The following is a 21,323-nucleotide window of genomic DNA, read 5'->3' on the forward strand; positions in this document are numbered from 1 at the left end:
ATGTAATCAAAATTGACAGGACTATCGTTTGGCATTCAAGGATTTTAAAGATCTGTCGAAAAAAAAGACTTGAAAATTTTGCAAGGGGTGAGCATAGAAAAATTGGCAAAAAACCCGAAAATCTGACGAAACTCGGCCATTTGAAGGACGATTATGATGTCCTTTGGACCAAGGATAGTTCTAATATAGAGAAACCGATTGGTAACATCAAAAGGACAAATGTCCTTAAAACAACGAAGTTACAAGGACTTTTTTGTATACGGAAAGTAGCGTATAACTCGGGCGTATCCTGTCCGATCCTTGCGAATCCTGTGTCAAACAAAAGGTATTGATGACACCTATCATCCTTCCAAATGACAATCCAATCGTCCTTGTAGTTCCCGAGTTATCCTGTAATTTGCAAATTTTACCATTTCCTCTTTAGCCGCGGGCCAAAAAATTTGAAGTGTTGGATTTTTAGATGACCCCATATTTTTTTGATGCAGATCGATAGAGTTGGTCCTTGTGATCCTAGCAATATATGTCATTTGAAAATACGCAAGGATATGGCCAAGTTATGACTGATTTTGTTTTGGCTTATTTTGCATCAGTGCCCCTAAAATTATGCAAAAGAAGCGAAAAATTCTTACACAATATTTGTTTTTTAGCCATAACTCGACCAAATATTTAAGGATCTGCTAAGGACATACCTTTTTATAAACAGGGTAGCCAAGACTATCGATTGACATTTAAGAATTTTGAGGATCCTTACAAATAAAGAATCTTACATTTTTGTATACCGAAGATAGCTTCTACCTCGGCAGCATAGTGTCTGATCCTTGCGATCCCTTGTGTCAAATGAAAGCTTTTGATGAGACCTATCATCCTGCCAAATGACATAGGAATCGTCGTTTTAGTTTTCGAGTTATCCTACATTTTATAAATTTTACCATTTCGTGTTAAGACGCAAGAAAAATATGTTTGTTTGATATCAATCGATAGAGATCTACTACTTCTGTTTATTATACGTCACCAAGAGAGAGCATTCAAGTATCTGGTAACCTTGCTTGTAGACAACAGATATTTTATATATAAATATTACTCACAGTGTTTGCGGTCGCACACATAGACTACCTTCACCCACACATGGGCCAAATGGAGCGTGAAAAACGTTTTGCCAAACAGAACCATATAACGATCGATCATTGCTTATTGTTTGCAATAGCGTCAAGTAAATAGCAATCTTCGTGAATTAGACAATATAATAGAATACAATTGTCTTGAATTTTTCCTTAATTAAATTCCCTTAAAAAGATTATTACATGACCAATTAAATGAGTATTTATACATATTTAGGACCATTTATTTATATCATTTATTAAGTAGCAATATCACGTTGATAATTTTCTGTATTCGGGCTTTTCTTTCATGTTTTCGAGATAGCGATAAATGTGGAATTATGTTATATAGTTCTATATGCATTGGCGCATTAAACCAACTAAGCAGCATACTATTTATTTACTAGTAAATTGTTGTTCATCTAATTGGGGATATTATAGCTTTTTGTTGTAGTTAATAGGACCGCAGGACGTGCGAGGCTGCACAAAGTTGAGTTTTCGAATTCGGAGTGTTGTTTTTGGCCAGGGTATTTAACAATAAAGAAGTTCGTTTGGCTTATGGACGTACAACATAGTAGGCATGTTAATGCTATATTATTTTTTATGTCTATGTAAATAGTTTATACGAAATGCACTTACAAGCTAAACATCATACATATATGTAATTGCGAGTCTTACATCGATTACTCGCAGAATTCAGTATCAAAAGTGTATCAAAATTTCATCATTGTTGGCTGTTTGATTTCTATTTGACTTTGCATTTGATTATTGGTGTTACACATTGTTGTTGTTCTATAGTTGGTATTTACTTATACACATTACACTTATAAGTCTTGTTTCAGTTGCATTCGGCATTTGGTTCTGTTCTGGTTCTAGTTCTTGTTTGAAGTTCTCTTCGGGTTCGGGTTTATTTTGTTTCTTGGCTGGTTTTGTGTTTTTTTACGCTCTGAAACCGAATTTTTGTGCGTGCAGTCTGGCCCATTGTATACTCTATTGTTGTGTGTGTGTGCGTGTGTGCGCTATGGGCGTGAGATTGTGTGCTGTGAAGCAATGAATATAAAAGTTATCAAATAAAAAGTTACAAAATAATCATCATATACATTTAGGTTTTTTGTTTATTTTGTTGATGTTTTCGTTTCTTATGCTGCGTTTTGTTTGTGGCTTAGGCGAACGATAAAATTAATTAAGTAAAACTTTTCATAAAAATAGGTAAAATATATATACTATATGTTTGTATATATATATATCAATATGTATATGCTTGCGTATATTATAATATATGTGTTGTTTATCGCGTTATCAATTAAAAACGGATGAATCCATTTAAAAGCATTTAAAGCATGCAAACTATATGGTGGATATATGCGTGTATACATATAAATACGTATGTAAATATATGCATATACTCCTATCTCAGGCAAAAAAATAAACGATCAATACAAAGGAGTTATTAATTGGGCGAAAAAATAGAGATTAAACAATAAATCACAAAACTTAAACTAAGCAAGTAAAATTCTAGGCTAATAAAAATTGTGGCTGATCTTCATTAGCGATTCACTTTCCACGTTCGACTTTCGACTTCGACTCGAGCTTACATTTATAATTTACGCTTAATCAGTTTGCTTAATTATACAAAATTACTTTGCTTGAATGTTGTTTGCGCGGTTGTTTGCAAGTATGTAATGTATCTTTTTACTTAAAAGAAGCACAATTATAATATGAATTTCTGCATAGTATCATCATAATAGTATCGTATCATCATTATCATCATCTTCATTCATCGTTCATTATGAAATGTATCAAAAATTTGACTATTAACTACAGTTTACTATACTCCATATATGTATATAGTGGTTTTTCTGTTGTTGTTTGTTATTGTTAATATATGACATACAAATATATATATATATATATATATCTATATATATATGCATATATCGATATATGTGTATATTTCTAATTATACAATTATAAACATAATGATATCATTTGCTCAGCTTTAGCTCTATTATAAATAATTCAGTATGCCATTAAAGTGAATAATAATCATAATCGTAAACTCTGAACTACAATTTCCGTTCATATACATATTACAAATCTATGTACTCGATCCAGACACACGCTTCTCAATAACTTAGTTTAATGCCATCCATTATCTTCGTCTGTATATCCATCATTAACTTTAGCTCTTTACTTAATATTATTATGTGTTTTTTTCTTTTGTTTTTCTTTCTGTTTGTTTTTTATAATGGGGTTTATGTTTTATGTTTGTTATGCTGTGTTTGCTAATCAGTGCGTGATCCAGACGATCCGTTTGCTCCATGATCCGCTTAGTCGGTCAGCGTTTGGGCCACAAGTGCCAGCTGCTCTTTGAGCACCCGGAACGAGGGACGCTCCTCGGGCCCATGCGACCAGCACTTCTTCATGACCTATCAAAAAGAGTAAGATATTGCTTTAGATTTCATCATATTCAATGGGTTTTACTTAGGTCTTACATCGTATATCTCCTTGGCACACGACTTTGGTTTCTCTAGTATAATGCCGCGTTGCACACGCTCGACGACTTCGGTGTTCTTTAGACGGCCATAGGGCATTTTGCCACAGGTGAAGATCTCCCACATGAGCACGCCTAGAATGCAGCGAGTAGATACATTAGCAATTGATGGATATACTTAAGTTATATAGGGAAGCTTACCGTAAGCCCAAACATCACTCTTGGAGGAGAAGCGTGTGTAGTTAAGCACCTCGGGTGGTGCCCATTTGATGGGGAACTTGGTGCCGCCAGAGCTTGTGTATTGATCGTCGAGCACATAACGCGCCAAACCAAAGTCGGCCACTTTGACGACATTCTCGGAGCCAACGAGACAATTGCGGGCCGCCAGATCGCGATGAATGTAGTTGTGCCGCTCCAGATAGGCCATGCCCTTGCTCACCTGTATGCACATGTCCAGCAGCAAGCCCATGTTGCCGATGAGCGTGTTCTCGTGCCGGCGCAAATAGTTGAGCAGCGAGCCATGCTTCATGTATTCGGTGACAATGTAGATGGGACGATGCTTGGAGCAAACGCCATAGAGCTGCACTAGATTTGGATGCTGCAATTTGGTCATGACCTTGGCCTCCTCAATGAAATCATCCTCGGACATGGTGCCCTCCTTCATCATCTTGACTGCGGTATCGATGGAACCGCGCCATTTGCCGCGTCGCACAACACCAAATTGCCCCGAGCCCAGCTCCTCCATCAGCATCAGTTCCATGGGATGGATTTCCCATTTGTCGTGGGACAAGCCCGCTGTTGGTGGCACAGGACGATCGCATGGTGATGACTTCAAGCGGCACGCCAGTCCGCCCGAATTATGGCGATGATAGTTAATCAGATCCGGTATGGTTTCGCAGCAATGCTTCTCGCTCAGATAATACTCGCCGCGGGCGTTCTGTTTGATGTGATAGTGCTTCACATGCGACTGAGGACTGTTTGGAAAGGGAAAGAAATACTTTAGAGAGGGGGAAAACTTTGAATGATTGTATAACTTACACTTTGGTATGCAGCGAGAGTGTGTAGAGACCCTTGGTCGATGACTTGCGCACCACAAAGCAGCCCTCCTTGTCGCCCTGCTTCAGCAAGGACTCGGCGCGTTGTCGCGACATATCGCCGACGTACCATCTAGAAAAGAAAAAGAGAAAATATATTATTTAAATATGATTTGAAATAGCAGTATAATTAATTACAAAAATCAAATTCTAATCATTCTCCTAATCAAAAATCAATTGCTTTCGCTTATTGAAAGAAAAGTATAATTTTTCTTTTTTCATATTATTAGAAAAGTCTAATTCAAAAGAACAATTTTTTCTAATTTCTTTTGATTATTCTTTTAACTCTTATTTAACATCTACAATTATGAATTTAGCTTGTATTTGAAAGGCATTTAGTATTTACAAATACTCACTCATAACGTTCCCAGGCCCAGGAGCGCTTTAGGCTTGACATAATTACTGGGTATATAGCCGACATTGCCGACTGCATCCTTCACCTTCCACCAATGCTCCTGTGAGTCGTCAATGACCTCATACTCAGCATTCTAAAAGTGATTACAAATTTAGTACACATTACAATTCCTCTATAGATAATCTCTTCTCACCTTTTCCAGAGATAAATCGCCGCCCTCGATGGCCTTGAAAGGATAAAGCGCCACTACCAGCTTGACAAAGTGTGAGTTGTCCTGAAATAGCAAAACAGTTTCAATTAAATATCCTCACTTTTAATAGGTATATGCTCCAACTTACTTTGGCTTTGGAGTTGGGCGTGCCGGGTGTTGGAATTCCCCCAGGCATGTTGGCATCCAATAGAGAGCCGTTGCCGTTGAGTAAAGTGGGTGACTGCTTGAACGTCGTCAGCGAGGACTACAAGAATATCACTTCGATTAGCTAAGGAAATGGAATAATGGGAAGTCGGAACTCACCTGTGGCTGCAGCGATGTGGGTGTGCAACTGCCGCCGCCTCCTACGCCGTTGGGGCTGCCTAAGCCTCCTCCTCCGCCGCCAACTCCGATACCACTGCCACTGCCACCGCCTCCTAGGCTGCCGGAGCTGTTGTGCTGTAAACTGAATTGACTGTTGGTCGTCGAGTTGTTCGGGCTGATGCTGCGTGTCGAATTCTGGGCTGGAGAACTGCCGTTGCCTGCAAAAACAGCGAAACGCCGGAAACAGGAAACGTTAGCAATATGTTTAAAACTTTTTTTTTTACTATATTTCTAGTTTTATAATATGTTTATATTATGTTGTTTTTAATTACAACAATTTGGTGGGGCAAGTTCGTTGCCTAAGTCTTTCGTTTTATACCGCACAAATTTGACTCGACTTACTACAAGGTGACTTTGTACCCATCGCTTAAAAATTAGAGGTATAGGCATACAGGGTATTAGTGCGATAAAACAGACAAGCTGCTGCACACGCTCGTAATTAGCCCAAAACAAAGTATCGAAAATCGCCTTAAAACAAAAAACCAACGAAACCAACTCGCTGCGCGATTCTTGTCAAGGTTAATTACTGCAATTCGACACTGAAACGTTAATGGACCCAATGGATTCAAGGCGGCCGCCCACAGTGGTAGCCAAGCTATTGAGGTGGTCAAAGAAGCAACGAAGGGGAGGGAAGGGGAGAGGAGGCTAAGATAGGTAAATGGCAAGCTGACAAGCTGATGATGACTTTATCCGTTGATCAGCTCTCGCCTGGTCTGTCAATATTTCACAGCTATGCAAATCAATTCACAAAAAAATAAAACAAAACAAAACAAAACCAAAACGCAGCTGAACTCCAAATGTAACCCCAATTAAGTTCGACTCTTGTGGGACGTCTTATGCAACAATTACACACACTGACTGACTGGCTGACTGAGAGAGAGAGAAAGAGAAACATTTGTGGCGATGAGTAAGCAGCGTTAGCATTTTCAAGTACTCACTTTTGGTGTTTTTTTTTGTTTTTTTGGTGGGTGCTTCAATGTGCTTCGAGTGCTCGAGTAGGCGCCACTTGAAGCCGCTCGAGTTCTCCGAATCGAAGCAAAGGCACAAAAAAGTTAAAGCAAAAGTGAAGGTTAATCGAAATCAGCAAAGCGAAAGTGACTGCAAGACGATTTCCCAAGCCGTAGCAACAGTCGCTTCTCACACACAAATGTTTCAAATTACTTATATATTAATATAAGTATTGTATTTCGCTTTGCCCTGCAGACTGACAAAAACAAAAAAAGACACAAAAATGGGGAAAACTTTCAATTGATAATAAACCAATTTTCAATTATCAAAATGCGGGCCCACATTGTTCATGTGAAAACTTTACTACTCCTTTGCACACCCGCCCACTCTTTGACTCTATTCGCCATCTATCTATCTGTCTGCCCGCATCTGCTCCCGCGGGTTGCAAGCAAACAACGAGCAAAACGTGCCGCGCAAAGAGGCGACACCAGCGCAAAGTTAGAGCCTGCAGGCAGAAAAGAAAATGGAAAAAAATGTGAACAGCAAGCAACAACATAATAGAAAGTTTTTCTTTCTTGGCACACTTGGCTTTTGCCGGCGTCGTCGTCGTCGACGTCGCAGACGTGTAGCTTTTGTTATGCCATTTTACATGCAAATGAAAAACGCTGGCAGCATTTTCATTGTTTGCCCATGTTGTCTGATGTTGCAAACTAAAGCTATGTGCATGAATGAGGCAAAAGAAGCAGAGAGTCTTCTCAATTTTAAACACCTCTTCGTACAGGATTGTAAACTTCGTTATGGCCTCGGCGAAAGAAAGCTTTTCTTCAAGCTTTCTTTTTTTGTAGTTGTCTTTCATAATTTTCCATCTTGGCAAATTGGCGCAAAACGGAAGCAATACTTTATCTACACACTCACATAGACTATATAAATAAAATTGCTTATGATTGGCAGCAAACGGGGGGCGTGGCCGCAGTCATATGCACACATTTCAGCCCGCCGGACAAATTGTCATTATCTTGTGGCCCGCATCGTGTTTATGGCCAATTGTGTAATTTTCTGTGCATTTTTCTTGCACTTTTTTTCGTTTTCGTATTTGTAGTGGCACGGCAAATTGTTGTTATGCAAATTTGTCAGTTGCTGCCGCAGTTGCAGTTGCTGTTGTAGTTGTTGTTGCAGCTGCCAGACCTTGTAAAGATATCAAGTAGTTGCCAGACTTTCAAACACGTGTTCCACAGTTCTTGCGGCAGGTGAAACTCTGACGTGACTCACAAGAAACGCCCACAAAAAAATAGAAAACAAAGCCAAAGAATAGTTTGCTCTATAAAACGAGTTTAGCGGCATTTGTTAAACCCAAAAGGGAATACAAGAATTTCATGACCTGTTGTAGACAAAATATACTTATTTATAGTTTACCAAGAAGAGTATAATAACATAGTAGAAATATCTGAATGTCTGATTGCCTTAAAAGTTTAAAGACTGTTCAAACTATAATTTAAAGTTAAGACTTGTACTTTAACTTTTATTCCTTTTTTTAGTTTCGAAAGTTGTAGAACAAATTTCATTTAGTATCCTGGTTTACAAATTTATTTAGAAAACAGCTTCACATGTAATTGTCACTATTTCAATTTGCTTATTACCGGGTAACTAACAGTCGAATACTCTCTTGACCAGCTTTTTAACTTGTCCAACTTTATTTTTGGCAAGTTTTGATTCATCATCAGCCAACACAAAGTGGCTTGTAGTTGCTTTGTAGTTTGTATTTGTCTTACCCAGCTTCAGTGCCGATAGAAGCATCATCTCTATTGCCTGCTAGCTTCCTTGAGTTGTGGACACGCTCAAGATCCCCAAAGCAGATATCGAGTGGATGCCACTTTTCACACAAAGAGAAAAAGGAGCTGCGACTTGTGATTATAAATTTTTGCAATATTTGTGTCAATTCACTTTCACATAAATCACTTGTTCAGTTGTTTTTTGTTGCTATTGTTGTTGATGTTGATGTTGTGGTTGTTGCATTTGCTTTGACTACAATTTGAAGTTGTTGTCAAACTGGTTTCATGGCTGCTTCCTTTTTGCAATTTTGTTGTCGTAGTCGTTGCTTATATTGTTGCTGTAGTTGTGGCTGCTCGTCGTCGTCGTTGTTGTTGTTGTTGTTGTTGGTGGTGTTACTGGCATTTCCATGCTACTTGGCCTGACCTTTAGTTGTTTCGACGATCTAAGCAACTCTGCGACTGGCTTTTACCGTTAACCGCGTTCGCCGTTTGGCCCCCAATTGCTTCCTGGCAATATGCAAAGCCCCCAATTTATCGAGTATCGTGTATATCGATAACTGGTCGCCACATTCACTTTCAATTCTATGTCATTTGCCTGGTGCGGCAGCCATTTTGAAAACAATTTTCATGACAAGACGGAAAGTTTTTTATTTGCACCTCACTGATTTACAACGCACAACATCTAAAACAACAACACTACTTTTATCGTTAACTATAATAAACGCTGTCAGCTCGTTAATAATATTATTGAAATAATCATTTAATTATGTATTTAATTTTCGTTGTGGGGATTTTCAAAATATTTCTTTAGCGCTCTTCGCGAACTGTTTCAGTAAATGTTTAAAAGCCAACTGACAAAACGGCAAATGAAATTTTTCGCTAGCCAACAATAAGAGTAACAACAGCAGCAGCAGCAGCAGAGGCAACAACGACAGCAGCAGAGGCAACAACAGCAGCCGAAGGTGAGCGACGACGACGACGACGTCGACGACGCTGGCAAGTGTAGAGCGAACAACGAGGCGAACGCATGAATGGCAAAATGCTGAGAAAATAACAACAACAGAAAACCAACAGAGGCAATAAACATAAAGTAAAACTTAATTGTAGCAGCAACGGCAACTACAACAACTTTAACAACAGCAGCAGCTCAGTGCAAGTGACGACGGCAGCGACGTTGGTGGCGAGCGAAAAGAGAAGAGCAAAGCTTAAAGCACCGAGGCCTCCGGAGAACCGCACCGAAGTATGTAACAAGCAGCAGCGGCAACAGCAACAAACAATAACTAAGAAAGCCACAGTGGAGAGAATGCTCAACGTAGAGATACCCGTTACTAAATTTTTATAAATCATCAACTGCAACTTCATTTTTGTCTTATAAGAGAATTCAGTCCATAGAGCTATAATACTAATGAGAAAAGTTTACTATTCAAAACACGAATTTATTTACAATGTCTTCTTCGATTACCATTTATTAAACTACCCTTTTACTTGTTGGGTGGCGAGTATAACAATCAGCTACAGAAGCCGCCAAGCGAAACGATGAAGACAACGCGATGGCTTGATGGCTTGACTTGGGCAAGACAGAGGCACAGATCAAGACTTCTGCCCATTGGGCATGTATGTATGTGTGTGTGTGTGTGTGTGTGTGTGTGTGCGTGCATGACAGTGTATGTGGGGGCAATTGTAACTGTATTTTGTTGTTGGGGCCAAAAGGCAACTGACAGTAAGCAACAGCAAAGTTCCAAGTTCCAACAATTACATCAACACAACACAGCGCTTGGAAACGCTTATTCATTAGACAACTCCAACTCTCTGGACAAAGCAAAGAAAAAACCTCAATAAGAAACACTTGTATAATACGCAAACGTAAACGCAGAAAAAAAAGCAAAACTCCCAAAGTGGCTGGCGCACAAGAAAAAGCCGCAAAAACTTAAATAAAAAGAAAACAACAAAATGCGTTGACTTTTTGTGTGCAAAGTTTTGTACTGTTTTCTGCGCATTTCGATGAAGCAACAGGTAATGCAAGCAAAAAGAAGACAAAATAACAACAGACATACTTGACAAGTTGCGAAGAGAGCATGAGTTGTAAGAGAGGGACAGCAAATTTAAGAGAGTGAGAGCTAGCAAGCAGCAAGATAAAATAAAATATAAATAAGCCGTTTTTAAAGGCAATTTAAAATAAATGCGGCTTATTACATGTAAATGGAAAATATTTAATATGTAATAAACAGGCTTGTTGTTAATAACTTTTAAATGTTGATTAAATTTGAAAGTCACTCGCAATTGAGCAGTCACTTTTTGCTTTTTAAGTGCGCCGCCTAAAAGTAGGCAACATAAATTTCAGACCGGCATTGAAGCTCCTTTTGCAGAGCGCGGCCAAGGCAAAGCTTACTTTGCTCTCAGCTGCTGCAGCTGAAACAAGTTAAAGATCCATAAAAAAAATACTCGCTAATTTGCGTTGCCACAAAACGCATAACGTCTCTATGATGATGCCGCGTGCAAGTGCAATTTAATTGCAAATTTGAAATGGGCTGCAGCAGCAAGACATAAAGCAGGAAATAGTTGAATGCTGCCTCCTTTCAATTGCGATTAATGACTTGTTGTGCAATCGAAATTCGGGACGCTTTAAATGAGCCACTTGACGTGTTTTCTTAGTCGAGATAAAACAGAGATAATCCAAGTTACAAATGGCTAAGTAAAAGATGAACAAAATTAAGGTTAAATGTTTACATCCGAAGCTCATAAAAAGCGTGTGAAAAATGTTGTCAACTAATTTGCAATTTGCATGAAAAAGAAAACTTGAAAACTACTACAACAACAGCAAGAAAATAATTACAATAAATTGTAAAAAAATGTGCAGCGCGCAAACACAACAACAACAGAAAACAATCAGACAGGAAACAGCAAAACAAAACAAAACAATTTTTAATCGTTATTATTGCAGCTGTTGTTGTTATTGTGGTTGTTGTTGTAACATTTTTATGCAAATGTAGGTTAATAACATTTGAACGCATGCGCGACGCGCATATAAAATAGCAACAATATCAACCAACAACAACTACAATGGCAATCACAAAAATCAACAATAACAACAACAACAACATTGATGAATGCGTAATAAACATTTTGACTTTTAATTAGATTCGAGTGCGCAAAATCTATGCAAATTAGCCATATAAAATACCTGTTGCTTTCAACGCAACGATTAAATATACCCTGTGAATATATCTTTTGCCCTCACAAATTATATGCACTGCAAGTTTATTATGTAGTTGGGTGTAGTGCAGGGTATTTAAACGCAAATTACAAGTCGCACAAGTGCTGTGGGCGTTTCGCCTTGCTGTTGATTGAGTTTGATTAATTGGCCAAACAGCAATTTGTCGACTGATTACTCACAGTTACAGCCAGAACAGAACAGAACAGAGCGCAACAACGCAACACAACGTGGCATGCATCCAAAGTATGCAGCAAACATTTCGAAACTCAATTTATGCGAGACGGAAGTGAAATTCCAACTAGCTTCCTAGCTGCTAGATAAACTTACAGATAATGGAAAGAGAGAGACGAAAAGAGAGAGAGAGAGAGAGAGAGAGAGAGAGAGAGAGAGAGGAATAAAGAGTATCTAGTTAACTGATCTGTTTAATGTCAGCCGCAAGCGGCAATTGACTAAGTGGTTAAATAGATAGCTTAGACTAACATTTTAAATTCTAATTGACGACTTGTGATAACCAACGATGCCATCATCATAATTTCATGGTGTTAAATAGATGGGTTTTGTAGCAAGATTCTCGTGTAGATTTTAATGGATACATTGCGATCACCTTGATTCAAAATTTGCATTAATTTATGCAATGTTTTTTGCATTTTTAAATTTAGAACTGAAATAACGCCTGCAATTCCAATGAAATAAGTAAATACAATACAATTAAATAAATTTTAATTAAAAGTGCAAAATTTGAAATTTCTAACTAAAACAAACGATTCTGTGCTAATTATTGAGTAAAGTGAATGAAAAATGGGTCATGTAAATTATTCGCTTTAAGGAATTCCCATCGAATTAACAGAACATATGAATTAACTTGTTTAAAGGGAATAATATAGGGTAATTTATCAACACCACATGGAATACTTAATTATAGCATCTACGTCAGTGTAAACTAAGCAAATACCAGGAAAGCAAAAGTATAATCCCATTTACAAACACAAAAAAAATCACAAACAAACTTGTTTTAAGTATGACAAATTTATGCAACTGTTTTGAAGTCAATAGTCAAAACAATCGATTGTGTTAAAACCTATTTTTCAAATGAATTTGACTTTTACTTCGAAAATCCCATAGAAACAATCTTTAAGGGTATTTTTGATGCATCAGCAAAGCGCAGAGATAATTAAACTTTCTTGTTTTTTTTTTCGATTTTCGTTTTTTAATTACGTTGTGCGTCTCAAGCTTTGCTTGCAAAGCATATCTTAAACTATTTTCAACGTTTCGGCTTTTCACCGCATTTCAGCAATTTCCACACTCATTTTCTCTCCCGCCCCTCCTCCCCCTTCAAAGATTTCCTTTGCAAGCATCTTTTGCTATGATTTATGTATGTTATTTTGTGTTTTTGTTTTTTTTTTGGTAAACTTTGCACCCCCTTGGCGATTGTTGTGGCCAATTAACGCAACATAAAAACAACACCAAATAGCAACAGCAAAAGCAACAACAACAATAAAAGTAATAAAACTAATTTGCATATGAAAAATGACAACAACAACAACAAGAAGCGAACGAACAAAAGGCGGGCGGACTAAAACAAAAAAAGCAGCTGCTTGAAATATTTTTTTTTTTTGTACTTTGTTGCTTTTATTGTTGTTTTAGTCGAGTGAATGTCGATGATGATGACGCTGTCGACGACGCCGTGGATTTTTATGCATTTATAATGAAACCATTTAAAAGACAACAACAACCACAACACTTAAATACCGCCTGCAACTTTGGCAGATCGAAGAGCAGAAGAAAAAAAAGTCGCTTTAAGACTTATTGTTGTAAAAATATCGGCGGAGTTGATAAGCAACTTTTGTTGCTGCTGCGTTGACCTTGTTCGTTCTAGCTGCTGGCTGGCTGCGCATCAGTTTTGCTTAAAAGTTGTTTATATTTATTTATATTTGGTTTTTTTGTGAAATAAATTTTCCCCCATTTTTCAGGCTGTCAATAATTTGGTTTTTTTTTTATAGTTTTTTTGATGTTGAACTTGTTTTCATGGTCCACGCCCTCTCTTCCTTCAGTTTTATGCAAAATCATTTTCGCTGTGGCGACAAATGGAAATGCAAACCGGATATTCCAGACCTCGACAGAGAGACAGAGATACAAGCACACTAAACGATCTCTCGAGCAAGACACGTACCATAAACGACGTGTGCAGACACGCACAGAATGGCATTACACAAAAAAAAAAATAAATAAAAATACTGAATCTTAATAAAGCAAGCTGAGCTGAGCTGAGCTTAAGAGGCGAGCGCAAAACAGTTTTACATGCATTTCTATCTTAATGCTTCAGCTCAGCTGTTTCTATCAAGCTGCCAAGCTGCGAACGTGCTGCAGATCGTGTGTTGTCTGGTTTGTCTCTCTCTCTCTCTTTCTTTTTCGTTATCTCTGAGTCTCTCTTTCTTGCTATGAAGGCTGAGAATTTCAAGTGGGTAACTCCCCGGCTCTCGAGTACAAATAAAAAACAAAACTGTCAACTGTCGACTGTTAAATGTAAACCGTTGACGTTTTTATCGCACTCGAATTGCCAATTTCCCCTGCACAGCGGCGACTCATAAAACGAGTAACAAATGTGTCAAAAATTTTATTTGCATTGCGGCACGACTGGCAACGTTTGTGACGTCACTAGCGACATGTGATTGGCTGGCTGTTCGATATGTATCGTTATCGATAGACAGTGGCTATTAAGAATGCGCGATGGTGACGTATATTTTTGGTGATAGTTTTGGTATTCAAATAAAATACTTATTGTGACTCTTCTTCTTTATAAATAGCTAGGCACACGTCAAATTGAATGACAATAATTTAAGTTCTAAACTGTTAAAAACGATTTCAAAATATTGGAAAATCCCTTTCACAAAATAAAAGAAAAAATATTGAAAGATGTTAATTGATAGCTAATACACATATTAATGTGTACATTCTGTATTATTTGCATAACATTTGAATAGTAAACTTGGAATTTTTTTTTTTTAAATTTAAACTTTTCAAATAATATCTAAATATATTTTGTATGCAATTGCCTCAATATTTAATTTATTATTTCATTAATTGAAACTGGAAAACAGATATGCCCTTTGCCTAGCCTAATTTCGTATTTTTGCTGGGTATCTAGAGGCAAAATTGCTTGGGCCCGCTGATCAATTGCTTGGCCAACTTTAAAGCGGCCGCAGCAACAACAACAACAACTTCAATTACAAATTACAACAACAACAACAACAAAACGCAGCAGCAGCTGAAGCTATAGCAGCAACTTTGTTGGCCCCATAGTCAAGTGGCTGTTTGACCGTTTGGCTCGAATTGCAAATGCAAATTGCGAATTTTTGTGGTCATTGTTAAGTAAAGGCCATAAATAGGCGCTCAGCCACAAAACAATGTCAGTTAACAACAAAGCAATAATTTTATTGTCAACTCAACATTTGCATGCCTCTCTTTCTCTCTCTCTCTCTCTCCCTCTATCTATCTCTAAAGACGACAGACAACAACTAAGGCTGCAGAGTTTAACTCCACAGATACAGATACAGAAACTCACATGCCCTTTGGGGCAGGTTTCAATCTTCTTCTTGTTGGCTGTAATTGCCATAACGTGAACGTTGTACAAGATGCGCATAAGCGATTACTTGAATTACAATCAGAATCGCAAACTGAAATCTTTGCAGTGTCTGACGTTTTATTAATGCATTTACATACAAATATATATATATATATATATATATATATATGTATATGCATATGTGTACCACGCCCACTTTATGTGATTTCCTCATTGGCACGCTTGGCACTTTCAGTTTCACTGAGTTTGCGTTTCTCTCTCTCTGCTGGCCGACTGCTAATTCATTTCAATTATGCAATTGCCGCATCTGCTGTCTGCATCTGCGTTTTGTCTCCCCATCATCGTCATCAACATCATCATCATCATCATTGTAATCATCATTATGTTCAGAGTAGCTGCTGCTGCTGTTGCTGTTGTCTGTCATATGGCGATCCGATCATCTAATAACCGCCTGCCATCATTGCCAGCTTCTTCAGCCTTATAATCATTATAATTGCGAGGCGTGGAGCCGACTTCTTTATACAGAGAACTCTTCTCTGTCTCTCTCTCTCTCTTTCTCTTTCTTACTCTCCATCTTTGACTGGCTCTTAATGTGTGGTTGGCATTGCAGATTGTCGCTAAATGCAACTCGACTGGCCTTGTCATCATCAGCAACAGCGACGCCTTCATATATTTTAAGTTATTTGCAACATAACACTAAAATCGTTTTTCATATATTATTGACACTAATTTTGTAATGATTTTAATACTAATGATTGAGGCTATAGAATTTTCAAATTAGCTAAGCAACGAAATTTGAAATACAATATATTTCAGATATAAAATAAGTGTTCGCTAATTACAACAATTTTACAAAAAAACATAATAAATGAACACTATTGTAAATTCAGTTTAAAAACTATTTGATAACTCTTAAAGTAAAATAAATGATATAACCCATCTTAAGTTTGTTTTATAAAGTTTTCCTCTAGTTAACTTCAGTTTAGAAATTGTTTGGTATCTTTTCTTTTAAATATAGCGAACAATAAGTAAAATAAATGATATAACCCATCCTAAGTTTTCTTTTTAAGTACTCCTCCAGTTAACCGTTTAATTTCAAAGAAAATGTGCTAGCTTCATTTGGAGTTAGGAATTTCTTATACTACGCTTTTGGTGTCTTATAGATGCTTTACCTTCTTTGGCCTTGGAACTGGTCAGGCTATGGCCAATGTGATTCCAAAAGTTGAGGCGACAGCCAAACACTTTCATCTCCTTGACACGCTCCTTCATGTTGCCAATGACGCTCGTTTCGGCGAGACTCACGCAGGGAATCATCACAGAAAGCAGAGAGATCAGCAGCGTCAACAGCTACGAAAATCGCACGCGTTTTTCTCTCTTTTCTTTTATATTATTTCTTCAATAATTATTATGCAAAATCTACTAAGATCAGCGCAAAACATCAAACATAAAAAAAATAATAGAGAAACAATGAAAATTAACAATGTGTTTTGTGCGAATTTAATTTGTGGCAATCACAAATCATTCGACGCGAGTTGCTTCACTTTTGTATTTTGTAACTTGTGATTGACAGTGTCGCGCACACACACACACACTTAACACACACTTTTGCACTTGAACTTACACACATTTGGATTTGTTTGTGGCTATTTTGGCGGCTTTTCAAGTGCTCGTCCAACGCTCGCGGAAGCGTTATTGGCCATTTTTTCTTGGCCAATTGAGAGGCGAAACAACAACAGCTTTTATTGTTATTGTTTTTGTAGTTATTGCACGCTTTAATTGCCAAAAGGAAAAAAAAATAATAATAATAATAAAATTGCAAGTTATGCGCAATGTTTCAACAATCAATCAAAATCCGCGAAATAAAATCCCCAAAAATAACGTAGTCGAATAAATTACGACCAGAAGATACCCTGCAACTTTCTCTAATATTCATAAAGAAAGGCGATTATGCAACTTCTTGAATAATTCAATATTTAAAGTAAGTAAGTAATGTTTAGAACCATCTAAAAATAATCAACCTGATATATTGAAAATGCAAATTCGAAATATACAACTCTATTCAACTATTCTGCAAACACTTTTATCAGCATAGAGCATCAGAGAACAGACGAGAACAGAATTTGAATTCGCAATAGGACAATAAATCAATCAGCATTGAAATCAGCTGCTGCTATTGCAATTTTTGCTGGATTTTGATTTATGTTAAGCAGTAAACGTGAAACGTGCTTTGTTTGCATTGCTAATCAGTATATTCGAAATTCCATTGTAGTTGTATTTTTGATGTCAAGCACCGCAGCAAAAAAGAGATTCTGCAAAGAACCAAATCACGACAAAAAACAAAAAAATCAAAGACTAATTGCGTCATGAAGATTCGCCAACAAAAGAAGTTCAAATAGAAATAAAAGACAAGAAAACAAAAAACAAACCTGCTGCAAAATGCGCATTAAGCACAACTACAGAATAAATAATAAATAATCACGCAAAAATACACGTAATGACAATAAATGAGGTTAGTTTTGCCACTGCACAGCTAACGATAATGATCATGGATATAAAGATCAATGAACAATGCTGCAGAGGCTGAAACAACGGTTGAGGTTGCCCCTAAAAAAATAATAAAAACAAAAAACAATCTATCGACAAGACTGCTGATCGATTTTAGCTTCAGATTTGATAAATTGCCTCGAGTTTATTAATTTGCGGTAAATGTGGAAGACCTTCCTCGCTAGCATTAAAAAAAGATTCATCATTAATTCGTAAAACTTTTCGTTTATGCATTTTCATTCGTAACCAGAACACTTTTCATTTTCGTACAATTTATCTCTTGGCATTGTGTAATTTGTGCAAAGAGTTTCAATTAACGTCAGAGATCATGATCGCGTAGTCGTCGTGTTGATCGCGATAATGATCATGCTGTTGCTGAGATGACGAGACAAGAAACCTTGAGAGGCTCAACGCGCCCAGCAAACACATCCGACTAGAAAACATAATAATATCAACGAATACGAGTATCTGCGTATCTGTATCTGAGAGACTATTTGTCCAAGTATCTGTATCTTTAGCTATGCTCTGCCGTAGGCGCACAGTTCAATGAGCTGACAGCTGGACTTAAGCTAGCCAACTGAGTTGTTGTTGTTGCTGTTTGCTGCATAATTAACATCAATTTTGGCTTGTTGTTGCTCCCTTTGTACACGTTATAAATCAAAACTCAATCAAGCAAACAACGAAATATCTAATGAACTTCCCCTCTAAAAAAATCGATTCTCGATAAGAGAACCTCAAAAAAAAAGCAAACAGTAAATTGCAAAGTTGTTTTTTGTTAGATTTACAACTGACGTAAATGTGGGCGTAGTTCAAAGTTAAAAACGTACAAAAAACATAAGCGCTACATTTTGCTATTATCTCTAATTGAAAATTTAATTTAAAATTCAATTATTTCGAGTTTCAAAACACACAAAACAATATTCCTAATTGTGGGGAAGTTTATTTATAAGTATATATTTTTTTGCGCGCGAATTTAAGTAGAAGTTTTAACTCGTTTTAGTTAATAAAGTCGGGCCTTCACTTTTCATAAAGCGAACAAAAAAACAACAGTTAATCACAGTAAGATCTAAATTTATGACCCAAAAAAGGAGAAAAATAAAAACTTTCAATTATAAAGTCTAGTGAAATTTGCAAGTAAAATTCCCCCCATAGAGCTGCTGCTGGCAGATTAAAGAGTTAACGAGCTTAAAGCTTGCCAAGACAAGAAAAGTTAGCGATACGTTAGATATTGAACTTGTTTTGACCTTCTCTCTCTCTTTCGCTCTGTGGGCGAAGAAAGCGCACGAATGCGTGTGAATGCAAATTTCAAAGGGTGGAGACGAAGAGAAAGGGGCGTGGTCACGGCAGTGGCGAAAGAAAGCAACCGTTTTGACCTGATTCGAATGGCCGGCAATAACACAAAAGCTGTAAATTAAAAGACGACAACAACATGAGAAACGTGCACAAAGCAAATCCGCAAAGCTCCCAAAAATACAAAGCACAACACAAAATCATAATAATAATAATAATCGCGTATCATAAAAAATTTAAGGCGGTCAAGCGTTGCGACTTTCAAAGCTGATCATTGAGGGCAGCAAAAAACAAAAAAAGGGAGTAGAAGAAGTAAGTGAAGATTCTTTTGAGTTGTTTCGGTTTGGCCGCTTTCGCTTGTCATCCAAATGAAATGGGCACGTAGCTGACCTTGACCCATCGCTCTGGTCAATAAATATCCAATTTTTTACAGCAACCACTCGTGTCTCGCCTTTTTCCTTGTTCCGCCCTCCTTCAATCATTTGGCTGGCTGCCTTTTTGCGCACGTCGCAGTTAATTTTCTTTGGGTAAATTGCTAACGGTACACAAGTTGCAAAGCTTTTGCCAGAGATCAAGATTGGGTAAGAGAGAAAGAGTAAAAGAGCAAGAGAGAGAATGTAATGTAAGCTAAAGAAACTTGTTTGGGCGATTTGTTGTTGTTTTGCATGGGCAGCAACCTTCGGCTAAAGATGCAGAAACGAGCCAAGATGAAGTAGAGAACACGCGAGAAGGAGAGACAAAGACAGAGAGGAGGTAAAAAGAAACCACAATAATAAAAACAACAAAAACGAGTAAATAACATTTTTATTGCCGTACCAACGAAATAACCGTTAGCTGAAGGATCCACAGACCAAACCAAGAGCGAGTGAGACCAACAGACTAGTGAGGCAGAGAGGGAGAGAAGGTTTGTGTGTGTGTGTGTGTCTGCTGGTGCATTATAAATTAGCCATGCCCAACAACCATAGTTGCAGTGGTTTGGCCTGTTTGGTCTGCCCGACTGCCGCCTGTCGATTTTCCGCTGCTCAGGTGAAAATCTTTTTCCTCAAAAGGTGCATAATTAACACACAAATGCCACACTCTGCACTCTCTTTCTCCCTCCCTCTCTCTCGAGGTGTGTCTCTAATGGAAAAATACCTGCAATATGCCACACACAATCATTTTGTAGGTACGTTCGATCCTAACTACTCCCTAACTATCCCAATTACCCAAAGAAAATCATCGTTTGCTGTCCACTGTTTGTTCATTTGGATTTTATGATCTTTAGAGATGCCAATCGAATTTACTGAGAATTACTCGGGACAGGTTATTTGGGTTGGTTTCGAATTTTCGGGTTTTAGTTTCGGGTTTTGGGCGTCGTCGGTAGCGCAATCATAATATTTGTAACTCCTTGTCAGGTTACATTATGCCACAAAGACTGCAACAAATTGAGTGTGTTCGTGTTGTATATTTATATATATATTTTTTTCATTTCATTTTCTGCCTTTTTAACGACAATTTCAAGCCAACCTTTAATGGAGGGGCGAGATATTTCCTCGGGTGTTTTATGGCTCGGGCCCTTCTCATGAAAGCCAGACACGACAATAGACAATCGCGTTGATACAAAAGCTTTTCTTTGCTTTGCGCGTGTGGAGGGAAAAACATGAGTTGAGTTTAATTGATTTCTATTGAAATTTGAAACGGCACTTTTAATACTTGGGGTCACAGATGATAAGAGCGTTGCAACCACAAAGATCTCGGCTCGACTTTATAGTAGATTTCTTTTTTAATGATTCAGTTGAAAGTCTCGTCTCTAATTTAGCCTAACGAAATGTTGTAAAACAAACAAACAAACAAACAATTCTCTGCCAAAACATAATGACATTAAAAGAGAACAACACTACACTAGACAACAACATTATTTTGAGTGAATGATGATGATGAAATCCAAAAGAGAACCCGAATACCTGAATTGGGTATATAGCATACTGCTTGTAAAGTCTCGAACTTATACATAGGCTTTAACACATACTTGACGTTACGTGATGAGCAGTCTTAAGCGTTTCGACTGCGATGTCTCTGGCCTCAGAGTGTGGAAGAAAAACAAAACAAATAAAATATCTCGAAAAGAAGAAACTCGAAAACAAAAACTAAATACCAATTGCAATTGAGTCAACGAAAACTACAATGCAAAGCAAACAAGAGATTTGAAGATCCTGTTTTCGGTTTTCTGCTTTCTGTTTTTCAAAAATATATCCACAAGAACAATATTGAATTACCCAATGAAAAGGTCACATTTCGGCAACGAATAGATACGATTCACTTTGGGATCTCAAACAGCAGCAGCAGCTACCTGCTAAAATAAGAAGAGAGTGCTTATGCCTT

The 21,323-nt window shown here is 37.5% G+C and overlaps 1 protein-coding gene across 1 annotated transcript in view; it reads right to left on the reverse strand.

Annotated features, from left to right (window-relative positions):
- Positions 1–3,082: 3,082 nt before the first annotated feature.
- Positions 3,083–21,323, reverse strand: part of LOC132797724 (tyrosine-protein kinase Btk) — a 47,681-nt gene continuing 29,440 nt past the window's right edge. The window contains 9 exon segments of the mRNA XM_060809500.1: positions 3,083–3,526; positions 3,593–3,726; positions 3,793–4,565; positions 4,630–4,758; positions 5,042–5,052; positions 5,054–5,173; positions 5,234–5,314; positions 5,379–5,495; positions 5,555–5,772. Coding sequence (XP_060665483.1) covers positions 3,428–3,526; positions 3,593–3,726; positions 3,793–4,565; positions 4,630–4,758; positions 5,042–5,052; positions 5,054–5,173; positions 5,234–5,314; positions 5,379–5,495; positions 5,555–5,772 — 1,682 coding nt within the window. The 3' untranslated portion in view covers positions 3,083–3,427.

This window comes from Drosophila nasuta, chromosome 2L, assembly GCF_023558535.2.
Source record: "Drosophila nasuta strain 15112-1781.00 chromosome 2L, ASM2355853v1, whole genome shotgun sequence".
Taxonomy (NCBI): Eukaryota; Metazoa; Arthropoda; class Insecta; order Diptera; family Drosophilidae; genus Drosophila; species Drosophila nasuta.